This window comes from Falco naumanni, chromosome 9, assembly GCF_017639655.2.
Source record: "Falco naumanni isolate bFalNau1 chromosome 9, bFalNau1.pat, whole genome shotgun sequence".
Classification (NCBI taxonomy): domain Eukaryota; kingdom Metazoa; phylum Chordata; class Aves; order Falconiformes; family Falconidae; genus Falco; species Falco naumanni.
The window spans coordinates 18,583,195-18,606,878 of NC_054062.1; the positions used below are offsets into that span (position 1 = coordinate 18,583,195).

The 23,684-nt window shown below is 40.2% G+C and overlaps 1 protein-coding gene across 4 annotated transcripts in view; it reads left to right on the top strand.

Annotated features, from left to right (window-relative positions):
- Positions 1-1,256: 1,256 nt before the first annotated feature.
- The window catches only part of CCDC186 (coiled-coil domain containing 186), a 39,193-nt gene continuing 16,765 nt past the window's right edge, over positions 1,257-23,684 (top strand). For 2 of the 4 annotated variants that reach the window (XM_040605802.1, XM_040605806.1), the window contains exons 1-4: positions 1,257-1,375; positions 16,934-17,627; positions 20,626-20,752; positions 23,137-23,265. In XM_040605802.1, coding sequence (XP_040461736.1) covers positions 16,951-17,627; positions 20,626-20,752; positions 23,137-23,265 — 933 coding nt within the window. In that variant the 5' untranslated portion in view covers positions 1,257-1,375; positions 16,934-16,950. Of the gene's footprint in view, positions 1,376-2,090; positions 2,218-16,933; positions 17,628-20,625; positions 20,753-23,136; positions 23,266-23,684 lie in introns of all 4 variants that reach the window. The other 2 variants (XM_040605804.1, XM_040605805.1) reach the window with 2 other exon arrangements.

Sequence of the window (23,684 nt, forward strand, 5' to 3'; positions counted from 1 at the left end):
TTTTCAAAGTCATTCAAGGTACGAACTGAAGATACCATTGCTGGGTTTTATAGGTATAAAGCATAAAAGTATGTTTATGCTTTAATATATATGTATGTAAAGTTAAATAAGCCAAAATAAAGGAGCAATATGATCGAACATCAATCATTTAGCTCCACTGTCAGTAGGGGATTGGACTAGATAGGCTCCTGAGGTCCCTCCCAACTCAAATTATTCAGTGGTTTTAACTTGCTTTTCTACTGTTATGTTTTAGAAGTTTCTGCAGGAAAGATGTTAGTGCTTACTTTAGCTGATCCGCTAGAGTAAATGCAACTGTTTTCACGTAACAGCTTGTCTGCAAGGATATTTTTTTCAATTTAGTTTTTGTTAAATAAAATGCCATTTACGTAGTGCTCTGGATTCCAAAAAACTGTGTTCTACTGAAAAACTGTTGCTCCCAGCATTGAAACTCCCGATTTTTTGATGCCCAGCAAATTTTTCACATTTTTTTCTTATGCCATCAGAATAAGGAATGAAAGCAGGCGTTACCAGAGGCTGGATTGGTTAACGTGGCTGGCTTTATTTACATGGCATGTGGGTGCAGACGCTTTTCTCGTGTATAGGCGTTGGTTCTGGAAAACGAGATCGCTTTTACTTAGAGGAGACCCATTAGTCACTGCTTGTGCACCCATCCTGCAAAATGGGGAGGGATGCAGGGCCGTCTCAGAGCAGCTGGGAGGCAGTTTGCCCTGTATGGGCGCTTCTCGGGGCCGTGCTCTTGGGTAGCGGCCTGAAATGCCTGACACGAGGCCCCTTGCCCAGAAGGGCTGTATGTTTAAATAAGGAGGAAAATAAAACCCTCGCCGTTGAAATGCTGTTTCTACACGCGCTGTAAATTACGCTCCGTGTGAAATTCAGCAGCTTCGGCGGGGGAGCTGCTCGCACCTTCAGGTGATGCCTCGGCTCGCCCCCTTCAGATGTTGGCGGGCTCTCGGCAGCAGCGCCGGGAGGGGACAGGCGGCGGCGAGGAGGGTGGTGCCGTCCCCGCGGGGCGCTCCGGCGGTGCTCAGACGGCTCTCGGACCCCCTCGGGGCGGAGGTGCTCCAGCCTTCCCGAGCCGCCGGCCCCGGTGCCTGGCCGCCCTCACCGTGAACACGCCAGCCTGCCAGGGCCAGACCTTGTCCGGGCCGCCCCCGCCGCTCTCCCGGCACCGCCCACTGCGGGCAGGCCGCCGGGATGGCCGCGCCCCCCGGGCCGCCCCCGCTCCCGGCCCGGAGCGCCGCCTGCCGCCGCCATCTTTGTTGATGTGTCAGCTCGCTGGGACGGCCGCGGCCGGCGGGGCGTACCGCCGCCATGGGGCAGCTGCCGCCATCACTGCCGGCCTCGTAGCGAGCGGGTGAGGGGGGCGCGCCGGAGGGCGGGAGGTGCGCGGCTGCTCGCTGCCGCCCGGCGACCCTCGACCCCGCGGGCGCTGCCGGGTTCCCTGAGGGGGGCGGCGCGGGGGCACCCGCGGCCGCGGGGGCCGGGCGGGACGGCTGGGCGCTGCCCGGCGGGCTCGGGAGGGGGTGGCGGTGCCGGTGCCGGGTAAGCCGCTTCGGCCGCCCCCCGCGGCGTGTCGGGGGCAGCGGCCGGTAAACCCCGGGGGGGGGCCGTGGCCGCCCAGGGGCCGCGGGGGCGGGGGCAATTGCCTCCGGTGCCCTGCCGGCGAGGTGGGCGCTGCGAGGGGCTGTGCGTGTGCGGGGGGGGGGGCACCGGGCTGGCGATCGCGGCGGGTCTGTGGGTGAGGCTTGGGGTCTGCAGGGAGGAGAGGGGCGAGGTGACATCAGGTCCCGGGGTGGGGGGCAAAGTCCTCCCTTAGCAGTGCCTTCTGAGTCGGGACCTCCCGAGCAGGTAGCTCTAGCTCCTGCCCTGGCTCGTAGTCTCTTTGTTTCTTGACAGCTTTCTTCTCCACGTTATTAATTAGATGTTCCAGTTTCATTGGTTGTGTGTTGATTTCACTATATGGTTAAATAATTAGATAAGAAAACCCAGCTACTGTTAGACCAGTACGAGGGTTATTTTTTAGAGCTGTCCGCACTGTTGTTGTAGGGTACGTGTCCTTGTTTTTGCAGATGGTATTTGCAAAAGCTGCTTGCCCTCCTAGGTTGGAAAGGAGGAAGCTTTACTGCAGCTTCAGGGAGATGATTATGATGTAGGCTTGCAGATTTTGGTTCTTGTCCTGGAAAATCGTCTGCACAGGTGAGTCTGGTATGTGTGTACTTCTAGGGAGACTGTGCAGACCAGGAGAGGATCTCTTGCAGAATTGAAATCTGTGTGTAAGATGAGAAGTAGGGTAGTCTGGCTTTATTGTTGGATTACTTTATCTTATTCTAAAACTGCTTTTCAGAAGTTAAAACGTTGCAAGCAGAATACACTAAAACCCCCATGTGACCAGTGTCCCAGTGTGTTTTGTTGTGTAAGATTTTTGAAGCAGTATGAGCCATGGCTGTATTTTCGTGTTGACAAGGAAATGTAATCACTTGCTGCTATGAATGCTTATATTGCCATTGACTTGAGGAGGAGATGGTTAAGCTGTAGAAGTGTGAGAAACTGAAAGTCTGAAGATGTTTCAAGAGTCTCAGTTTGAAATGTTAATCTGTTTTACAGAGAAAAAAAAAGTAAACTTTTCCTGTGTTGCCTCTGAGTCCTCTTCTTTTTCTGAAATTCTTCAGTCATCCGTTCTTGACTTGGCTTTAAAACTGTATTTTCTGTTGTTTTATAAGACTTGGTTTAGGATTGTTGACAGATGTTTGTTGGTGTTGTGAGGTTCATTATTTTGAAGTGTTGGGAGAAGGACTGAAGAACCAAATACAGAGAGTGGTTTCTTTGTTCCTAATTAGCAGCTGTGTTGCTTATTACTACCCAAGGCTAATGCTGAATTTCCTGAAGCTGTCTTCTTAAACAGTATGGAAAAAAAGCAGGTGCTTTTCTGGATTTAGTAGTGTTATTAGGCAGGAGAAATATGTTAAATCAGTAGCCTGCAACTTCTGTTAACATGTGAGTTCCAGTAGGCAATATCCTGTACTTAATTCTGAGTTGGCTTGTTCTGACCTTATTTTCCTGTTGCCAAAAACAATATTGGAAAGCTTTATGGGTAATTCTTATCTTCAAGTCATAGACCAAGACCCTGCTGCCTCAAATAGAGGGTGGGAGAAAAAAATCTCATCAGAAACAAATCAGTATCAGAAGAGAGGAGAAAATCACAATCCTAATTTCAAGAAATACATGGAATGCTGATTTTTCTCTTTTTTTTGATGTATGTAATACTGCCTCTTTACTAATTAGCAGAAGTCAGTCTTCTGTAGAGCTTAAGTGGGCTCATTCACATCCTTAAAAGGTTGAAGTTTTTTGCTTGTTTCTTTCCAGGGATACTGGAGAAACTGTAGGAAAATCAGGTTTGAAAACAGTAGAGCCTTACCACCCTCACAAATGGTGTTTTTCAGTAGGTGGTAGTCATGCAGACAGTAATGCCATGGGTGGACTTCTACAACCCTGTTGCATGTTCTGGAAACAATATTTGAAAACAGCTGTTGATAGCAAATACGCTGGCATCTTCAGTGCCAAATATGCTAAGACCCGTATCTTACCAATACCTTGACACTATAGTTTTGCAAGAAGGTCTGCTACTGCTCTAGCTTTTATAGTGTGAACCAGTGTTATGACTTGGGTTAGGTGGGGAAGACCTGTCACAGAATGTATGCTTTGTTCAGCTTGTGAACTCAATCAGAAATTTGACTTCTTCCTCTGCCTTAAAACGTTCTTCTTTGCATAGGAGATGTTATCAGTGTCAGAACATGAAAGCAGACAGGGTAATGGTAGTGACTAACAGGCTAGTACTAGCCTTGTTCTAGGCAGAGTTTGAGGCATGATGCTGAAATCCTGGAAGGATTGTAAAGTGCTGTTGCTGGCATTGCATCAGCGGCTGAAGGAGAGACTGGTTTTCTTAAAAGAGTAAGGATTGTTCTCTTACTCTACTAACTACTAACAGAAGATTACAAGTCTGTGCGTAAACTCCTAAGTATCCAAGTCTCATTTGAAGTTCATGGTAAAAGGGTGCTGTTGTTAGTGTATTGTTTTCCCAAGACATGAGCTTCCGACCTTGGGACTAGTATGACAAAAAAAATAACACTTTCAAGGCATATCCCATGACTTGTGTTGTGATGGGAACAAACCCAGTCCTGCTTGTTAAACCTTAACTGATGAACTTCGTTTTTGGACTTGTGCTGTTACTTGACTCCCTATGTGGAGTTAAGACGACCATATTATTAACCACTTGCATGACATTTGTAGAAAACCTAGTGATGCCTTGAAGGAATTCATACAACATTGCTCAACTATTTAGCTTGTGACAAAAGCACAGATAAAGTTTGAGTAAACCTTGTCTTCTGAAGTACTCGCATTAAAAGAATTGATAGAAATGCTGAGCTTTGCACCTTGTCACTGCTATGGGACTATGCAATCTGTGTTTATATAAAGTCAGATTAAAAAAGAGAAAAATAGTTGAGATTAAATATTAAACTGATAAAAGCAAGGAAATCCTGAGAGTATCCACTGTGTATATTCACTGTTCTATGCCCCTCCCTTCAAGCATGTGCATCAAAGCAAGTCTTTGTGTGAGCTGAATCAGGGAACTGTGTCAAGCTATGCCTGGGCTTGAGGACTTGGTGTCCCAGTACACAGCCAGTTTGCCACTTGTACTCGGAGTCACAGTTGTCCTGTCTGTGTTGCAGTCCTCTAGCTTTTCTCTTGTAGGTGGTACCGCATTATGTTGTATCTTCCTTCTCAGCAATATTAGCTGACGTCCCAATAATCTTCTCTGTCATTTAGAGCATTCAGTCTTGGGCAAAAGTGAATTAATATTGGGAGAGCTAGTGTAGGTGGGACTCAGGTGTGTTTGTTTCCTATATATATTGATCTCTAAATACAGGAAGCCCATCAGTGTATGAGACCTTGTGGCCACTCCTCCGTTTTGTATGGAATACAGGCAATGGTGATCGACTTAATCTCTTCTTAAACTGTTCTTTCTGTTACTTTTTCTTAGGTGTTGTGATGCTTTTCAATCCAGTTAAATCTCTTTTTTATTGTGTTCCATCACTTCTAAACGTGGGTGGCTTGCTGCTCTGATTACCTTTACGTGTGGAGATGTAACCAAATGCATTTCAAACAGTCCTTCTAGATTCGTGTTTATGTATCTTGTGCTAGATTAAGTACCTGGTTTTGGGACCTTTCTGTCCCAGTCCCTTTCGATTTAGCTGAAACCTTTGATTTGCCCCTCTATACAGCTGGTGTATGGCAGAGCTGCTTTTTGTATCTTGTCGTGTAGAACAGAACTTCTTTAGCTGAATCCTCATATCTTTATAAAATTAAACTCAGCTCCTAAAGATAATTCTATTTTAAACTTATCTCTCTTGCAGTGTTACCTGGTGGTGTAACGTTTAGACTGGGAAAGCAGTTTGTGATGGATTTTTTATGAAAGATGCCATTCAAAATGCAGATAAATTGTGTTAATTGGAAACAACAGGGAAGTTTTTGCTAGTCAATGTGATGAGCAGCAGACAGTAGTTGAGGATATTTTGCTTCAGAAAGAGAAACAAAAAACCTTACCCAGCAAGTAAAGCAGAAGGGTGTGTTCAGTCTGTTCAGATTAGTTAAGGTGAAAGTATTATTAGGATTACACTACAGCTAACTGCTAACACATACTGTACAATTTCTCTTCCATTTTATTTTTAGTCTTGCTGTCAAGTGGAATTTTTAGCAAGGGTTCTGGTGCAATGACAGGTTGGCACTGACTTGAAAAAGCATTTTAGTTTGCTGAAATAGTAATTATTGTCTAATAAAGATGTGAAAAGCTCTTGGAGATGCAACTTGTGTTTTACAATGGACAGCACGACTATGAGAAGAAAACCATAAAAATAAATTATTTCTTTAGCATTCTTGTTGGAGTGTCATTGTACATATGATGGCATGTAAGCTGGCCTACAGCTTCATCTCTTACCTGAGTGTAATAGGCTGGAAATTATATCTGAATTGAAATGAAGATGCAGTTCCTGTGATTCCAACAGTTTTCTTGTTGTTAATGATTGCTTTAATGTCTCAGTCTTAGAGTAATATGTTTAAAGATAATAGAAAGTACTTATTATTCTGTTGTGATTCATTTAAGATTCTTGTTAATAGAATGTTTTGTAGCATGATATTTAAAGGAGAGGAATAGTCCTTTGTGGAACAAACTGTTCAGACAAATTACCATTTTCCTAATAAATGCTATGGCATTTGTGAAGCTTTTTTGCATGTAACTTCTTTTAAGTGTTACCTTGGTTGCTTCACATGTGTGGGACATGTCAGTAAACCTACAAAAATCATTATCATTCTCTTCGGTGTTCTTCAGCCAATAAATCCTTATTAACTCTTTGACTTAAAGTCATCTTCAGTGTTACACTGGGGTATATTGCATCTCATGTTAACAATTGAATTTGCAACTGAGGCTGGATAATCACTTGTACTCTGGTTTTGTGTTACCCAGAAACCTGCAAGAGGGAAGTGGATTGCTCTCCAAGTGGACTGTTCAAATGGTGTTGATGTGCTGGTTTTGCTTTTGTTGAGGTCTTCTGATGGACATCAGAGTTTCATCGAGAAAAATTCTTGACTGTTGAAACTTACATCGTATATCACTGTGTTTCATTGATACATGAGTTGAAATATTAGGCAATATTAAAAATAAAATCTCTTTAGCAGAGCCTTTAGTCTATGCTGCAATGACTAGTCATTGGGGCAAGAGCCAACACATTATTGAAGCATAAATGATAAACGTGGTTTTGTTAAAATTATATATTTGTCTTTGCTTCATGAGCATTAGTAGTTGCTTACATGGGGAGGTGCTTCTGAGTTGTGATTTTGCTTGAGTGTAATGAACCGCTTGTAAAAATTGGTCTGTGGATTGGAATTTGGTACCACATGTACTTAACGTGAGTGAATAGGAGGCAAAGTTGTTTAAATAGTGGAGTACATATTGATAACATATTTCATGCTGCTGCTTTTTAAAGTCATGTTTTTTGTTGAATCACGATTTCCAGGGGTTGAGTGTGAACCTGCTATCTCAGGATAGATTTAGGACATTGCTGATGTTTCTTTATATGAATTTTTGCAAATCATGTCAGAAAAAAAGACCTCTTGGAAGGTACTGCTCAGTATTACTGTGTTAAAAGTCAGTCCCCAGTTGCATGCAAAAAAAATGTTAGATTCCATCCTAAAAAAAAGAGCTGAAGTTTTATCTCATCTCCAAGTTGTCTGTTTGCTGAAAAAGGGGAACTTGAAGTGCTTGGTGCTTTTACAGGTCAAGACGTGGAACAGTGTAAGACATGTAGTGGAAATTTCATTTGTACTTGACCTCAGGAGAGCAGTGTTAAGTCAGTAGCTTTGTCTGGGAGTGTTGCTGAGAGCTTTAATTGGTAGTTGGAGGGCTGGAGTGATGGAAAAGTATGTTACAATGTGACTGGAGGTGTAAGTGTGAATCTTCAAAATAGCTGTAAAATTTCCTCTTGGAAAATTCATGTGACTGCATTTTAATTTACTATTGGGTGATACAAAAAAAAAAAAATCGGCGTTTTCTTTGGCAGCTGTAATTCCATGAGGATAATGCTTTTCATTTTTTTAAAAAAGTCTGTCTGCCAGACCCCCTACAATTCTAGATTTAGCTGTTTGGAAATTTTTTAGTAGCCTTTTTGCATGTGTATCTCTGGTTTTTAATTGTTATTTTTATTACTGGATCAGCTTTGACAGGTTGCACAACTAAGTTGATAGTATTTCTGTCTTCAGAACACCTCTTGATTTTTTAAAGAGCTGTTAGAAAGCTAGAGTCATGAAAGTAGAGGAGGGTTTCTGGTATGTGTTTAGACCGGCTACCGTTTCAGGTGGTTCAGTGCTCACTGCTGTCCAGAGAATTGGGGGTGAACGAAGAGGGCAGTCATGACAAAAGCATTACATTTTTAAGTGGTTTAAGTGGGTTACAGAATTTTCTGTTCATCTAGCACCTGGGTTATGCAGAGATAAACCCCACAACTTTCTAAATATGTAGGCAAGCTGTACATCTGCTTTCCTAAATTCAGCTTTGCCAAAACTGGAGTGATTCATAAATGTCTGCTGCATCTGGCATCTCCTGTATCAGAATGAAGCTGCTTTTTCCTTGCTTGCTCCCACAACACTGGGATCTGCTAGCAATGGAAGTTTGTGTAAACTCGTAGATCAAATGAGCATTTTTTGGTTGAGTTGGAGAGGAGGCCACAGAGGAGCAAAGATATTTGTAAAATAAGTTGAAATCTTGTACCAAGAAAAGTAACCCAGCACCTGGGATAGACAGCTGGTTGCGTGAGTTTTGTAGTGCTGCCCAAGGCTTCTGGTCTAATGCTAGGGGAAAAAGGGAGTGATTTGCTTTCACTGGGCAGGCTGAGGGTGTTAAGAGCAAACCCCTTTTCTAGCTATCTTCATAAGAAGCTGTCCGTAGGACAGGCATTATCTCTTCTCCCGGTAACTGACAGGGCAAGCTGCGCACTAAACCTGAATTGCATAGTTCAGAAACTAGAACAGATATGGCAGCTTAGTGAGTGTTTCAGAACATTTGAAGAGACTACTGCTTAAGGGTGTTCGCTTAGATTTTTATCGTGACTTTCCAGTGGAGCTTATCTTGAGAAGGTGCCATCTTGAAAAGCAAAATAAAGATTAACAGCAGCAATTGTGTGAGTTATTTATCCACTGCAGTTTGAGAAAGAACCAGGAAATAAGGATCTTAAATTACAATGTAAAGAGAATTGCACTGAAGCGATTTGAAGGGCCTTGGTTTCTATGTAGGCTTTTTCCTGTAATCACAGGTGGACTTTGTTTAGAGGTATACAGTGTTTCCCTAGCAAATCTACAGCACAAACTGCAGTAGCAACACAACTACATGAGTGCTGAAGTGACATCCATATAAGAGTGGTAGGGACTTCTCCTAACTCGAGCTGCTTGTGTTGGTGTCACCAGATTTTTCTGTCACTTAGCTGCTTGGTACTTAGGACCCTGCTGACTGTTGGGGTCATCTGCCCATGAGCCATGGAGCACTTCATCACTCATTTCTTTGTCCTCCACCTACTCTCTGAAATGCATCATATCTGTATTGCAGCTTCTGGTCATTTTGAGACTTTAGTCTATTACTTAAAGAACATTTGAGTACTCTGCTGTGACAGATACGAAATGGAAGGGGAAAGAGGATAGCTTTGTAAATTTACGTTGTACTTCTATTTAAAAATGAGCTTGTTTAAATATCTGATAAAACCTATCTGAATGCTTTTTACATATCCAGAGGTGAAGAGCATACGTGATCTTAGCTGATGTGAGAACTATGTGGTTTGCTATTTTGTGGATTGGACGTATACTTGTTTGGAGAATAGATAGTTCCCTCTTCATCAGTGGTTCTGCTACAAGGTGCTAAGAGGAGCACAGCTAGGAACAAAAAACATCTACCAAAAGATGATGCAAAACCCTTTCTGGCTAAAAGCTGACATAATTGACTGCTACTGGCCATTGTATTATGTAATGCGTGGTTGAATGTGTCTGGTGTCCAGTGAACTGCATTTACTGTATTAACTTCTTGTCTCAATGCTCTTCACTTTATTTCGAAATCCACGCTGGTTTGAACAAGTTTTTTGTGTATGCACACACCTTTGACGGATTACATTAGTCCCTCCTTCACTTTTTTGCCCCTTTTCCCACAGTATGTTTAAGCTTTGTAGCTTAAATATATTTTTTCTGTTACAGCTGTGATTTTTGTTTCTCAGGACCTTGACAGTCGGTCTGTTTGCTTACAGAACCATGCCAGGCATGCACTTCTGTCATTCTTTAATCTGTTTATTGTAGAGGAGCCCCACTGTGATAAGTTTCTAGGTGACAAGGTGCACACATTCTAATTTTTTCCCCTTGTTGTTGGTCGAGTCTTCTAGACAGCCACACCTCAGTAAATGCTTCCTATAGTTGTCATTTAATATGCTTCTTCAGATGTTATCTTTGTTTCAGCCAGTTTCAAAAAATATTTTCTCCTCCTTGACCATTTACAACATCAGTGATGATAGCTTGGGCCAGGCTATCTATTTTATGAAATCAAATGCTAGCGTATCTGCTTAGGAAAGTCCTTTGTAGTCAGGGATTTAAAAGAATCATGTTTGTGCTCCGTAAGAAGATTGAAAAGACAGGCAGTTTGAAATGGCGTAATATTGAATTAAAATGTACCAGATTTTCAGTGCGTGCCTGTAATAACAGACTAGCAGGCTGTAGCTGGGAGGGGTTGTGTTCCTAATTAGATCTGTGCAGACAGTAGGTAGTGTACAGGGAATTGCTTTCATCATGAATTAGCTTCTAGTGGCTGGGAATTAGCAGTACTGGAATACAGGGGAAGATTTTCAACTGGTATAGTGGATAACCTGATGGACAGCCAAGGGTTGAGGGTGTCAACAGCTTTTGTAAAAAGTGAGAGTGTTTGTATGTATATACTTTTCAGCAGAGGAGAGAGGAGGGCTGACTGTTAAGAGGTGCTTTTTTCTTTGCCGGTGAATGGACTCTGAAGTGAAAATTTACTGTTAAAGCATGTGTGGAAAGGAATAAAAAGGAATAACTTTTGACACTCCTTCCCCCCGCCCCCCCCCCCCCCCCCCCCCCATCTTCCACCTTTATTGCAGCATTTTCTTTCAATGGGCACAAAAAGTGGGAAGAAAAGAAGAGGGAGGGAGAAAGGGCTGAAATTTTGATGTTAAAATGATAGGTCCTAGCTGTCTGCTAATACAGAAGAACAGAGTTCTTAAATTTTCAGACAAAGCATTCTTCCGGTGAAAGTGAATAAGGAGCTAGTATGGTGGTTCAGTGTAGGTATTGCTTTTTTATTTGTAATTGTGTTTCTGGATTATACCTGTAGGAAGCTGTCCATTGCTGGCTTCTGTTCAGACACCTGTGTGTTTCATGTCATGTTTAACAGTATACTTGGAAGAGTGATGATAAAACAAGAATAATTAAACTTACTTTATTATCACATCTGAAAATTAATTCTCATAACCTTATTTATGAGAATATAGTTGTATTAAAATCAGAATTTGAATTGGAGGAGCTTTTAAAATTAGTGGCATGTGTCTCCTAGCTGGTAAATGGTTTCCTTATTTCTGCAGGTAATTACTATGGTTTTAGTCCAGGAACTAAATATTAATGTCTGGTCACATACTTTCTTACACAGTTATATAGCTTTATAAATCTTGGATTAATAAACAGTCAAATTAGTGATCAGACATGCCATCAATGGCACTTTTGGAAATTCTGTTTTCACTTCACTGTAAAAATGAAACTATAAACAAGTACATAGTCACGACAATTTTCATAGCAATGACACAGTACCATTATTAGAGCTTTTTATTCCAGAAATCCAGCTAACATGATGTGGCATAGTACATGCTCAGCTTACAAGACTGAGATCAAATCTTGCATACCAAAAGTTCCTTGACTTGTCCACTTAGCAGATTGGTTTGGTAGAACAAGTTAAGACCTTTGTCTTACATACTGGTAGTTTGCAGAGCAGGTCTATACTGTTAAAATAGCTAAGTAGTAAACATTATTTGACTTAATTTAAAAGTAATGTTAGGCTTTGAGATAGATTATTTGTGGAAGATAGAATGTAGATGGAAATACCCAAATAAATTCCAGTAGCATGTAAATTTTATTCATCTACAAATTTTACCTTTGTGTGCTGTGATTCTGGAAGGTTTTCTATATGTTTGTAACTTCGTATCTATGAATAGCTCCTGAGGTCAGGGCTGAACAAACAGGATGACTGCTACTGAAGGTAGCTAGAAGAAATAAGTTTTTTGTCTTTTTGGCATGTTACAGGACCATATATCAAGGTTTTTGATATTCCCCCTAGATAATCAATACTTACATTGAATATACTTCACTGAAGAGCTTAAATGAGTGATTGTCACATTGGTTCTTACTTTTATCATTTTATTAGCAGTTAATAGGGGATGTTTCTATTGTGTAACAAAGTGAATTAAAAATAAAGTACTGTTTCCTGAGTCCTTGCTTTCCCTTACATACCTGGGAGTCGTTTGTGCCCTGTGAAGTTGGTGTGCTGTCTGCTCGTTGTATTGGCAGGCTCTCTGCGCCCAGCTTTTGATTTCAGTCAGTTGCGCTATCAGCAATTTAGCAGATGAGCACATCTCAGTTACAGTAGTATGAGAAATGGTTGCAACCCTTGCCAGTACTAGCCTTTAATGTTGTGTGTCCTGTGGCTGCAGCTTAGCTACTTCTCCAAGTACTAATGTAATACTTAAAATGAACATCATATGCACTGATGTGGATTTAAACCTAATTTTTGTGAATACCACAAGGTAATGAGGGAAAGTATGTATGTTCTTTGTTTCTTCAAAGAACACATCTATGATGAGGAAAAAATGTGTCTGATAACAAGAAAAAAAAGAAAGGAAGGCAAAGTTTTGGTTTTGAAGGGTACAACTTGCCTATGTTCTCATGTATATAATGCAGAGAGGCGTTTTGTTTGCTTGTGCAAGTGGGGCCCATGGGCCCATTATTGCTGTCAAGGAAGCTGGACTGAGCTCTGTTCATGTTCCTCATTCTCTGCCACTCACATCACCAGGTTTTGAATTGATGGGTTTCCACTTGCTTTGCTGTGTATTACTGCATTGTGGGGAAATGCAGGCAGCTGTCTCCTTAGCTTTAGAATAGGGGCAGGAACACAGGGAAGGTGTGTTAAGAGTGTCAAACTAATTGTGAGCTGTAAAACGAGAGGAGGAGGATTTGTCAAACTAGTTGTGTGAGTGCTAAGGGTCCTGTCACAGCAGCAGAAAATGTTGTAAGCCAGTGACAGAAAGCTTTCATGTGCTACACTAGATGTGTGGCAGTTTCACAGGATGGATGGTTATTCATGGTATGTGGGCAGGCAAGCTTGGTCTGGGCTAATCTCAAAATGCTAATTTGAGAAGTTCCTACTCTGGGCCTTTTAAATTGACTTAGTAGTGCTTACATTCTCCTGTGGCGTAGGCAGCAGAGGAGACAAGACAACCATGACTGAGGAAGATACTGGCCATCCAGTTTAGATGATGAATAACCCTGAGGAAGGAGCAGAGCAAATGGTTGAAGGTAGAAGCTTAGCAAAACAGTACAAGAAGTGCTCACCTGGCACTCTGCTGTGACTCAACATACTGTATGTTTTCTGATGCATAAGCAACCTGTCATTACATAAAACCTGATTCATCTGCTTGAGTCAGGATTTGCCTTTTTTGATTGTTTTTGACACTGCTGAAGATATCATAAAAGACACTATTTTGTTTTCTTAATGCAGTGACAGTGTGACACCATAACCTTAGTACTTCCCTGATTTTTGGAAGAGTGACTTGTAAGGATGGGTAGGATAATAAAGATGGATAGTAAACCTGGAAAGAGATGGAGCTGCTATCAACTATGTATCTGGTGTCCAAATATTTTCTGGGGCTGCTGTATTTGTTTTTGATGTGAAACAAGTAGTAGCATGTTTCATTTCAGCTGGCTACTACTTGGCTGACAATGTTGTTTGTTTTAAGCTGCTTTCACACAAAACATTTGCTTACAAAGCAGGAGCCTTTTCTTCAGTGTCGTTACTACTGGGTTTTGTCTCTGGCCCTACAAAGGAGGTATCTGCTATATTCAGTTGCCTGAGGTAGGCACAACAAACTTTGGTTGTTCAGGAGACATTTGAATATCAAGGTGAACTTGCATTGACGATTGCTCCACATGATTTCTTTGGATATTTCTGGTGTGAAAATAAATTGTGATCCTATGATGAATTGTAAAGTTTTATCTCTGTTTAAAAGTAATTAGAACATGAAAACTAGTACTATCCAGTGGCAATAGGGGAAATAAAATATCTGCATAGGTCATGAACAGATTCAGATAGATTGGGCAGATGGATCTAAAATCCAGTGTATTGGAGTTGGAAAGAATAGGTACTTAATGTGGTAAATTATATTCTAAGTACCATAGAAAATTAGGGTAGGTCTGTAGGGAACACTGAATCATCATAATTTACTGTTCATGCTTTAATTGATTTGTATAGTCACTATGCAAATTCCCTATGCATTTGATACAAAACCTACACTTTAGTAATGATTAAGTGTAAGATATTCTGGATATGGAGTTGGTGGCATTTTATTGCTCTGCTACTAATTGAATTATGCAAATAATTGTAGTTCTGCTTCCACGTAGATTAATTTTTCTCTCTAATACTATTTCACAGTACTAGTTACAAAAGGAAGTAACACAGTAAGATGAAAACTTAGTATCCTTCCCAAGGTACTGTCTTAACAGAGCTGTACTTTTCCCCTGTTGCTTTCATATGAAGAGGAGTTCTATCCAGTTTGCTGACTGGACTGGAGATTTTGGGTTTAGTAACCAACATGGAAGTTCACGTATCTGGCCTTACTACTTCTTTTCTTGTGGGAGTGGTGAACTACAGCAGCTGGGCGATGATGAGCAGCTTTGAGGCAGTAATACATAAAAAACCTGCACATTTTGGGGGTTTTGGAACACTTTAGGAGGTACTTCAGAAAAGGTTTAAAATGAGCCAAACCCCTGCTCTGATCATCCCAAAGAAAGTGTCAGCAAGCACTTGGTAGAGAAGAAAAAAATGTACCTCAGCTTTGTACTAATACAGCCTCTTTCTACAGCTTACTGTGTGGATTTTAAGCTACCTATGACAAGAGGGAACAGACAGTAGAAGGTGTATTTCTTCTTTCCTCTTAGCTGCATCATTTGCAAATTATCTTATGGCTGTTGACTGTATTAAACGCACCATCCTCAAAATAACAGTGTTTTTAAAAGCTTTTTGATTAAGTAGGAACTAGTGTGTTGTTCTGCTATCAAACTGAATGCTTTTTCTTGTTATGTTCATTCTCTTTGCTTACAGCTTGAGATAGTCAGTGAGGGTTATTTCTTTTGTTTGCTTTATTTTAGAATAGCAATAGTACATTTTGAACTCTCATAGTAGCATAAGTTCTCAAAAAGTAGATAGGAACCAAACGAGCAATTGTTTTGGCTGCACAAACCAAGTGCAGATTTGTTGGCTCCACTGTTAACCTAAGCATAAATCCTTTGAAGCAAAGGGGAATCAGAGTTTCTATTAATATCAGAGAAGAACTGTTTGTAAAATGGTGAGTCTCTTATAAATTCTTACATTCATTCACCATCTATGTGCTCATTTGTAGCTTTCCTTACCATGTGCTTTCTGGTTCCTATTGATTTGAACTCATTTAGGGGCTGCAGCGTTGAGATTTTTGCTTCAGAACAAAAAAGTAAAAGTGGTTTGCTTGTAACTTAAAAATGTGTAATTGTCATTTGATGATTTGTGACTGTTATCCAGTCATGGCATGTTCCCTTTCATACTTTCAGCCTTATGCAGTTTTCTTTATGCTTTACTCTTTTGATTAACTGGCAATTGTAGCCCAACTGTTGGTTTCAGGTACTAGCAGCAGGTTTTTCTTTGATGGTAATTTCTGGTAGAAACAGCTGGGATGAGGCTGCGGCTCTTTCTTCTAATCATATTTTTATACTTAACAGTGAAAGGTGATAGTGGTAGCAATTAGTCACAGGCCCAATGGGATTCATGTATTCCTCTGTTTTAGCAATGTGAGCCTCAGTACTAACTGTTGGTTAATAAGGCAGGACTCTGGAGGAGTGTAGCCAAGCGGCGCAAAGGGTTTGCTTTCAGACTGAGTCAGTGCGCAGAGCTTGGGCCATGTAGTTGAATGACTTTGTGTGACTGTGTAAGAGAAAGCTAAACAAATGAGAAAGCAAGTATGAAAACAAGCTTGATGTTGCAAGATGGTAAGGTTACTGCTTCCCTTGAGATAATTGATGGAATAGCAGAGTTGGAATTTATAAATGAAAAGTTTGCCTTGTTTTTAAATAGTCTAATTTATCCTGTATTGGAGGCTAGGGTTGCATCTAAAAGTTATGACTGCTGTAATGAATTTCTCCTAACGGAAATGGTGTAAGAGCTTCTTGTGCTTGCTAAAAATGCCAGCAGTCTTTCCAGACACCTGACCATCTGGGATTACTGAAAAAGAAGATACAGCATTATACCCAGGCTCTTCCATAAGTGTTCTGGCTATTTGGATCTCAATATGGTGTCCTTCTACTAGAATACTTTCTATGTAGCTTTTCAACTCCTCAAATGTTTGCTCTGCAAGGTATTTTTTGAGAGAGCAGATCTGCCACAGACCATCTGTGCTCTTCCAACAGGGGATTTTGGCTGCTTGAAAGCAGATGGGAAAAGAGAATCTCACCCCCATCCTCCCCCAGCCCCTTCCTTTAGGTTACTGGGTACAGATACATTTTGCTGTGTGGGTGGTGAGTGAGGATGTGACAGTAAAGTTGTTGAATATTTTGGTTGGATGAAGGAGTTGTCCTGTGTTGTAAAAAGGAGTAAGTCAAGACCTATTACAGAATGGTCATATTGTTGCTTTTAAACCACATATAGGAAAATGAAAGCTGTAAGGCTCTAGGTTTTGTTGTTTTAAGTCTGAAGTGTTTTTCAGAGTTGATTACTTGGAATTTTTGTGCATTTAAGTGATAGAATTATTAATTCTAAAAAGCTCTGCTTTTTTACTGTCTTGGCATTTATTGTCCCACTACTTCCTGTTTGCTATCCTTGATCTCTCACCTTCTTCAGAAAAACTTGTGTTGGAGCATTCACTTAGAAGTCAGACTGGAAGGTCAACAAACTCTGCATAACACTTACGTATCTAAATATTTTTCCCCTATGAATTTTACTTTCCAGTAGCCTTTCTTCCCTTATCTTAATCTGTTTTCATTTTGATTTTGTGTATAATATGTTGTGTAATGTGGATTTTACTTCTAGATTTCCAAAGGAAAACGATGGAGGGATATTTACCAGAAATGCAAAGCACGCTGGAGCCAGTCAATCGGTTGGACAATGCCTCTTCCAGGTCCCCAGATAATGAGAAGTCTGATAATGCTTCTGGAGTGAAGGACTGCTCAAGCATCAGTTATACTGGAGATGGTGCTGATGTCTTGGAAGGGGAATCGAGGTTGTTGCCCTTGGACCAGGATTTAACAGCTTTTGGCATAAGCAGCAATGGGACCCTGTCAGAAAGAGAGGAGCAGCAGCGTGGAGGGGCAGACTGCGGTGCCAATACCTGCTCTGAAAGAAAGATAGAAGGCTGCACAAAACCAGAACATTTATCTAGTGAAGAATTGGAACGAAAAGATCCAAAACCTAATCAGACAGAACAATCATTAATGGAAATACTACAAGAGCTAAGGGAGGAGTCTGACTTTGTGAAAAAGCCAAGTGATAAAATCTATTCAGAAAGCCCTTATGACACAGACTGTACAAAGAAGCTTATTTCCACAATACATCAGAATTCCTCACAGGAGGATTTGCTAAAGGAAATAGAGTCAGAACTCTTATCTACAGATTTTTCAAAGGAACGAAAGTTCCCAAATGGTGTGCAAAAGGGTGAACATGCCTTGGCTGTGTTTGAAAAATGTGTGCAAGATAAGTACCTGGAGCAAGAACAAACTATAAAAAAGTGAGTATTTGAGTTTGCTCATCACGATTGGAGGTGTGTACTGAACAAATTTGGGTGGATGTTGTGTACAAATGCATACAACATTTTGGTAGGAAAAAATCTCTTGTGAGTTATAAGGACAGTTAATAAGCTTTTTTAGTTATGCTGTCTTAAGTGAGGATTTTTTTTTTACTTGTATGTACTTGTAAATAAAAATGTGTGCTTAGGTCTCTGAATTCTTGTGGAACTGAGCAGGAACTGAATAGCCAACTGTTCAGTTGAGTAGCCTGCCAGTGTCTAGAATTACTTAAATACTGTGAAAGTAACAGTGATGTAAAAATAGTCCAAGGTTCATTCAGTCCATATATGTCATTGCAGAAATGAATCTTTGTCATTATACTAACTCCTGCAGTGTGTGTTTCATTTATGAGTTTGAAATTGTTTGTTTCTTTTTTGAGTAGTATTGTCTCCAGTAATAATCCAGTAAAGCTTCTAATTAGTTGAGAGCTATTCTTCGAGCTGGAAATGTCATATATAAACTACTGTCTTACCACATTTTATAGGAGGGCTTTTGAAATGCGTGGCTTATAGACTTTGCTGTAATAAACTGGGCTTAATAGTTCCACCAGCCAGTTTACTACGTGAAGAATATTTATATTCATCAAAAGCCAGTTCATTGCTTGATTTCTTGATTCACCACTTGGCATTTTGTATTCTGTTACTCCTTTAGGAATGTTTTTTGCTAACAAAATGTAGCCTCTAAATTCAAATTTATTCCTGCTTGCAAAGTAGAAATTAGTGTCCTACTCTTCATATAAGGCACTCTAATACCATGGTATGGGAGGACATCAAAGGGAATGAAAACAGGCAAAGGGAGAGATACCCAATAGATAAAGTGTTCTCTTGCACCTCACCAGTTGACCTCTGACAGAAATGATAAATGTGAGGAAAGCCAGTTGATGGCAGGAAAGCTTGAGAATGCATAGTTAGACATTCAGTAATTATGGAGGAGGAGGAGGAGGAGTGGGAATCTGCAGTGGTGGGTGTGTAGATGGTTGTAATTCCAGGAGATGCTAAGCTCATGAGTTATTTGGGTTTTACTTACAGTAAACTCAAAGGCAGGTCAGTGTTTTTGGCTATGGATCGATTACTTTCTTAGAGACAAATGTTTACATAGATACATGTCTGTATTATGTATATGTACAGAAAGTTTTTTATATAAACCTGCAGTGGTTTGGCCTCGGCTGGATGCCAGGTGCCCACCAAGTCGTTCTGTCACTCCCCTCCTCAGCAGAATTGGGGGGGGGGGAGAAAATAAGATGGAAAAAACCCTAACTTGTGGGTCAAGATAAAGGCAGTTTAATGAAGCTATAGTAAAAGTCATATGCATGGAAGTGAAGGAAAACTAAAGATGTATTCTCTACTTCCCATCAGCAGGTGATACTCAGCCACTTTGCCGGAAGCAGGGCTTCAGTATGTGTAGCAGTTGCTCTGAAAGACAAATATTGTAAATAACAAATGCCCCTCCTTCCTCCTACTTTCTCTTAGCTTTTATATCTGAGTAGACATCATATGGTATGGAATATCCCATTGGTATCTTTGGGTCAGCTGTCCTGGCTATATCCCCTGCCAAGATCTTTCCCACCCCCAGCTTACTAGGGTGAAGGTGTGGGGGTGGAGACACAGCCTTGATGCTGTATGAGCATCACTGGTGTGTTATCACCTCCTTTCTAGCTACGAATACAAAGACAGCACTCTGAGGGCTGCTACAGGGCTCAGCCAGACCATATACAACATGTCTTTTGTGTGTCTCTCTTTCTTTTCTTTCTTTTTTTTTTTCTTTATCCCAGCTGCACCCCTTTGACTCTTGACCTCAAGAGTGTAAAACTGCTGTGGAACATTTTATGTTTAGTCCAAAGGGCATTCTGAGTTGGGTTGATTTTTGTCCCTTAGTTTATAATCAGCAGAATTTCTTGTAACATTGCTCTGAAAATAGCGCAGTTATCTCCTGTGATCAGATCTAATCTAGGTGAGCAGCAACTGTGTGAATTAGGAATTTCATTTGTAATCCCAGAATATTCTTCAATAGATTAGAAAACATATCAGAAGTGCTAAGCACTCTTTCACTGATGTTTTTTAATTCATCGTAATTTAGGAAACTAGGGTTTTTTAGAGTATTTTTTTTTCAAAGAAGGGGAACTAAAAATGATAGTGTATGTGTAAAGGGATATTTAAATATCTTGTTCAGGTAATTGCAAGCCTCCCACAAATTCATGCAAATAGTGGTCTAGAATATCCACCATCTAACTGTATCTTCAAACATCTAAATACATTTGAGACTCTTGTTTATACAGCAATACCGACAATGTAACTTCTGAGTTTTATGTATAACTATCTTCTATTGCAGTGTTGGAAGGTCGAACTAAATACATGTCAGCTTCAAACAGCTGAGCTGTGAAAGAACAAACTATTGCTAAAAAATTTAACTTACTAAGGATTGTGAGCGTGGACATTGTTGTAGTTATGTACCCACTCAGGACTTAAATCAGGGTTCCATTTCTTACCAGGTTGTGAACTTCAAGGGCTACACTGAGCAATCCATGAAATGAATACAACATCTGTGTGTGTTCAGATATTTGACTGGTGGAACTATCTTGACTTGAAGTTACTGTCTTACAAATTCTTTAAAATTATTAACATTTACAGTTCTGTAGTTGCATAGAGGTACCAAATGACTCATGTCATCATGGACCGTAACAACCCCAAAACACTTTCTCACAATTTTCTCACAAGGAATATGCTGCTTACTGGTCAGGCATTAAGTTTCACATGTACAAGAGAATTCTTTTGTAAGGCTTTTGTAGATTTCATTAGTGTTTCTGGCTGTAACTCCCAATAATATTATCAGATCAAAGAGCAAACCCCATATATCTCAAAATTAAAACCAACCAACCAACCCCCCAACCCCCGTACTGATGTACTTTGCTTTTCATTCTTTTTTTTTTTTTTTTTTTAACAGATTGATTAAAGAAAATAAAAAACATCAGGAACTGATTTTGGAAATTTGCTCAGAGAAGGACAACTTAAAAGATGAGTTGAAAAAACGAACAGAAACAGAAAAGCAGCACCTCAGCATTATTAAACAGGTACAGATAACAAAAAGAAGTGCTGGTTAGTATGTCACCTGTATGTGTTGTCACTGTTGCCTCTGATAAAGACATCCTTGGTAGTGTAGAGGAGAAGGAAGGAATGACTGTGCTTAATATCCTAAGCTTTTTAAGAGGCTAAATCTGCTTTTCCAAGAAATACTCATTGGCTAAAAACATTTAGTGTCTTTAGATAAACTGACTTTCTAGATTCACATCACTTGAGGGTTTTGTATCTGGAAGTCTCTCTTCAAGTGAAGAGAGTTACCATTTCATGGGTTGTCCTGGTAAGTGGGTTTTGTGGACCTTGGCTTCCTGCTGGACACAGTGTATGTTGGAAGGCCTGTTAGACCATTTTATGAAGAAATGACACATTCAGTCTTTTATCCTAATGGGATGATTTATTTCTTGTACGTAAACATCAAGATCTTAATTTGTAATCTTTATCTTCTGTTAACTGTTTCATCTGCTAATAGAAGTGGATGGGAGTGTAGTTACAGTTGTTAAATGTTAACAATATGTGGAATAACTGTAAAGGGTAGAGCATATTAACTGTCATTGTGCACATTATTTTGGTATTGTCCATTACTATATACAGGCATTTCCCCAGTGAATTGTTAAAACCATGACAGGCCAAAGAGGAACATAGAGTGTGAATTGGTATTTTAGTGTGGGAAGAAAAGGTTCACATCACGTATGGCTGCTTGCCTGTACACAGAGTTATCTACTAATGTTCCTACAGTTGCTTGGCCAGCTTTATAAACTGATGATAGATTACAGCTTAGAAATCTGGCAAGAGATAGCATTTAAAATACTAATTTCTGTTTGTCAGACTACTGGTGATACTGCCCTAGTTCTCAGGTCTCTCAATTTCTGCAATCGCACAGAAATCTATTCTGCAGTGTGGCAGGCTTGTAGTGTTCCAGAGAAATGTATTCACATATGTAGAAGTTTGTTTGGTTAATTATCAAAGAATCTTTGAAAATCCATGATGTGATTGAAAATGGAATGGAAAAGTCTTATTTTTAAGTTACAAATTAAAATTGCATATGCCTGAATAAGTCAGAATGAGCAGCTTACTTGTTTTGTCTTGTGTGCATTTCTGTGATAGCTTCATGAACTCATACAGTGCTGTATCACACAGCAGTTGCTTTATCCCATCCTGGGGGGGTGGGGGAAAAATTGTGAGGGAATTTGTTTTGCTTTCTGGTCAGATAAGTAGGATCTGTGGTATTACATGCTTGCAAATGATTTCAGAAAATACTGGTTTGGAGTGTAATACTTCTATATTGTAGTTGGATAGCACCTTGAGTGGCAAGATACATTGCAGTGAAACACTTGAGTTTTTCCATTTGCGATGCAAGTGTTTTATTGTTACAGTTTCTGATTTAGTGTTTTCTGGTAGCTTTCAAGTAAAGGAAAGCTTAGCTGTGCCCATAACTGTATGCATGCATGCTTGTATGTGTAAAACCTGGGGGTTTTTTTATGGGAAATGATTCATTTGTGAAGCTGAACGGGGTGTGTTTGTGATCAATTCATTGTGTGGTAGCAGAAGTATTTTAGGTTGTTCTTGCCTTTTATGTAGCAGTTTGGAATTGCACAAAAAACCTGACTCTGAGATCTTGTACTTTTTTACACATACACCCCAAACCAAACAAAACCCAACCAAAATAACCTTGATGACTGGCTTTCCCGTGGAACAAAGGGATAGTCATTACGATAGAATTTGAACAACCTTTGGGTAGTGTGACAGCTTATGTAGCCATCACTTGCTCTCGCACTAGTGTTGCTGTTCCTTGTCCTGGACTTGCATGGCTGTGCAGTGAACACGCTCTGGGAAGTGCTCCAGTTGAACACTGGTAATCATTCTTCAGCTGGATCAGGTCTCTGACTTGGTTCACTAGGCTGCTAAAAAAAGTGCCAGCACAATGACTAAGCACCTCTTATTTCTGGAGTTATTTTTCCAGTGAATTAATTTCTAGTCCATTTCAGTATTGCTACACGACTGCTTTGTTGGCATGGTGGAGGATATGGCACAGGGATAGCAACAGAAGGGTGGCAGGTGAAGCAGCTCTGGATAGCCAGCACTGCTCTGGCGCCTCAGCATTTGCTGTCAGTCTAAGTTTTTGTGTGGTAAGTTCCTGTGCCTCATGTTATACTTGATTTGATGCATCTTCAGTCTCATCGATGATAAGAATTGACATCTTTCGTGCTTGTACTGTAATGCAAATCTAGATGCTGATATGGATAGTTGCAGCTTGACAAGTGTAAAATACAGGTTAAAATCTGTTGAAGTATCTAATTTTGTGTGAAATGTTCCTGCCTGTACAAAATATGACCGAAGTCTTATTTTTCCTATAATTATATCATATGTTGTCTTTTAGTTGGAAGCAAGAATGGAAGAGCTTAATAAAGAAGTGAAAGCTAGTAAAGACAAACTTTTAACTCAAGATGCAGCAGCCAAAAATGCTATTCAGCAGTTGCATAAAGAGATGGCTTTCCGAATGGAACAGGTATTATGGAAATACTGTTGTTTACTGAATATCTTATGAACAAACTTAGTTCTTGTAGGAAGCATGAAGCCTCAGTTGTTAGATCACTAGGTAAGGCAAAATTTTCCAAAACTGGAACTACTACCATGCATTTATCTATGTATTTTTGTAGCTGGCATCAGTTGATTGCTAAATAGCTGTTAACACTGATAATGTTTGTATGTGTGGAATTCAGCCCTCAAGGAAATTTCATTTTCCTTGCCTGTAAGCTGATATTGATTCAAAAGGACATAAAAGCTGGCAGCAGGTTTTTTCAGACAGGCTATTACAAATCCTAATATTTTTCTCAACTCCAGCACAAAGCTCTTACTTTGTCTTGTGTATAACTGAGAACTGAGATGATTTTTTTTTTCTTCTTAATGTCATATAATGCCAAGTAT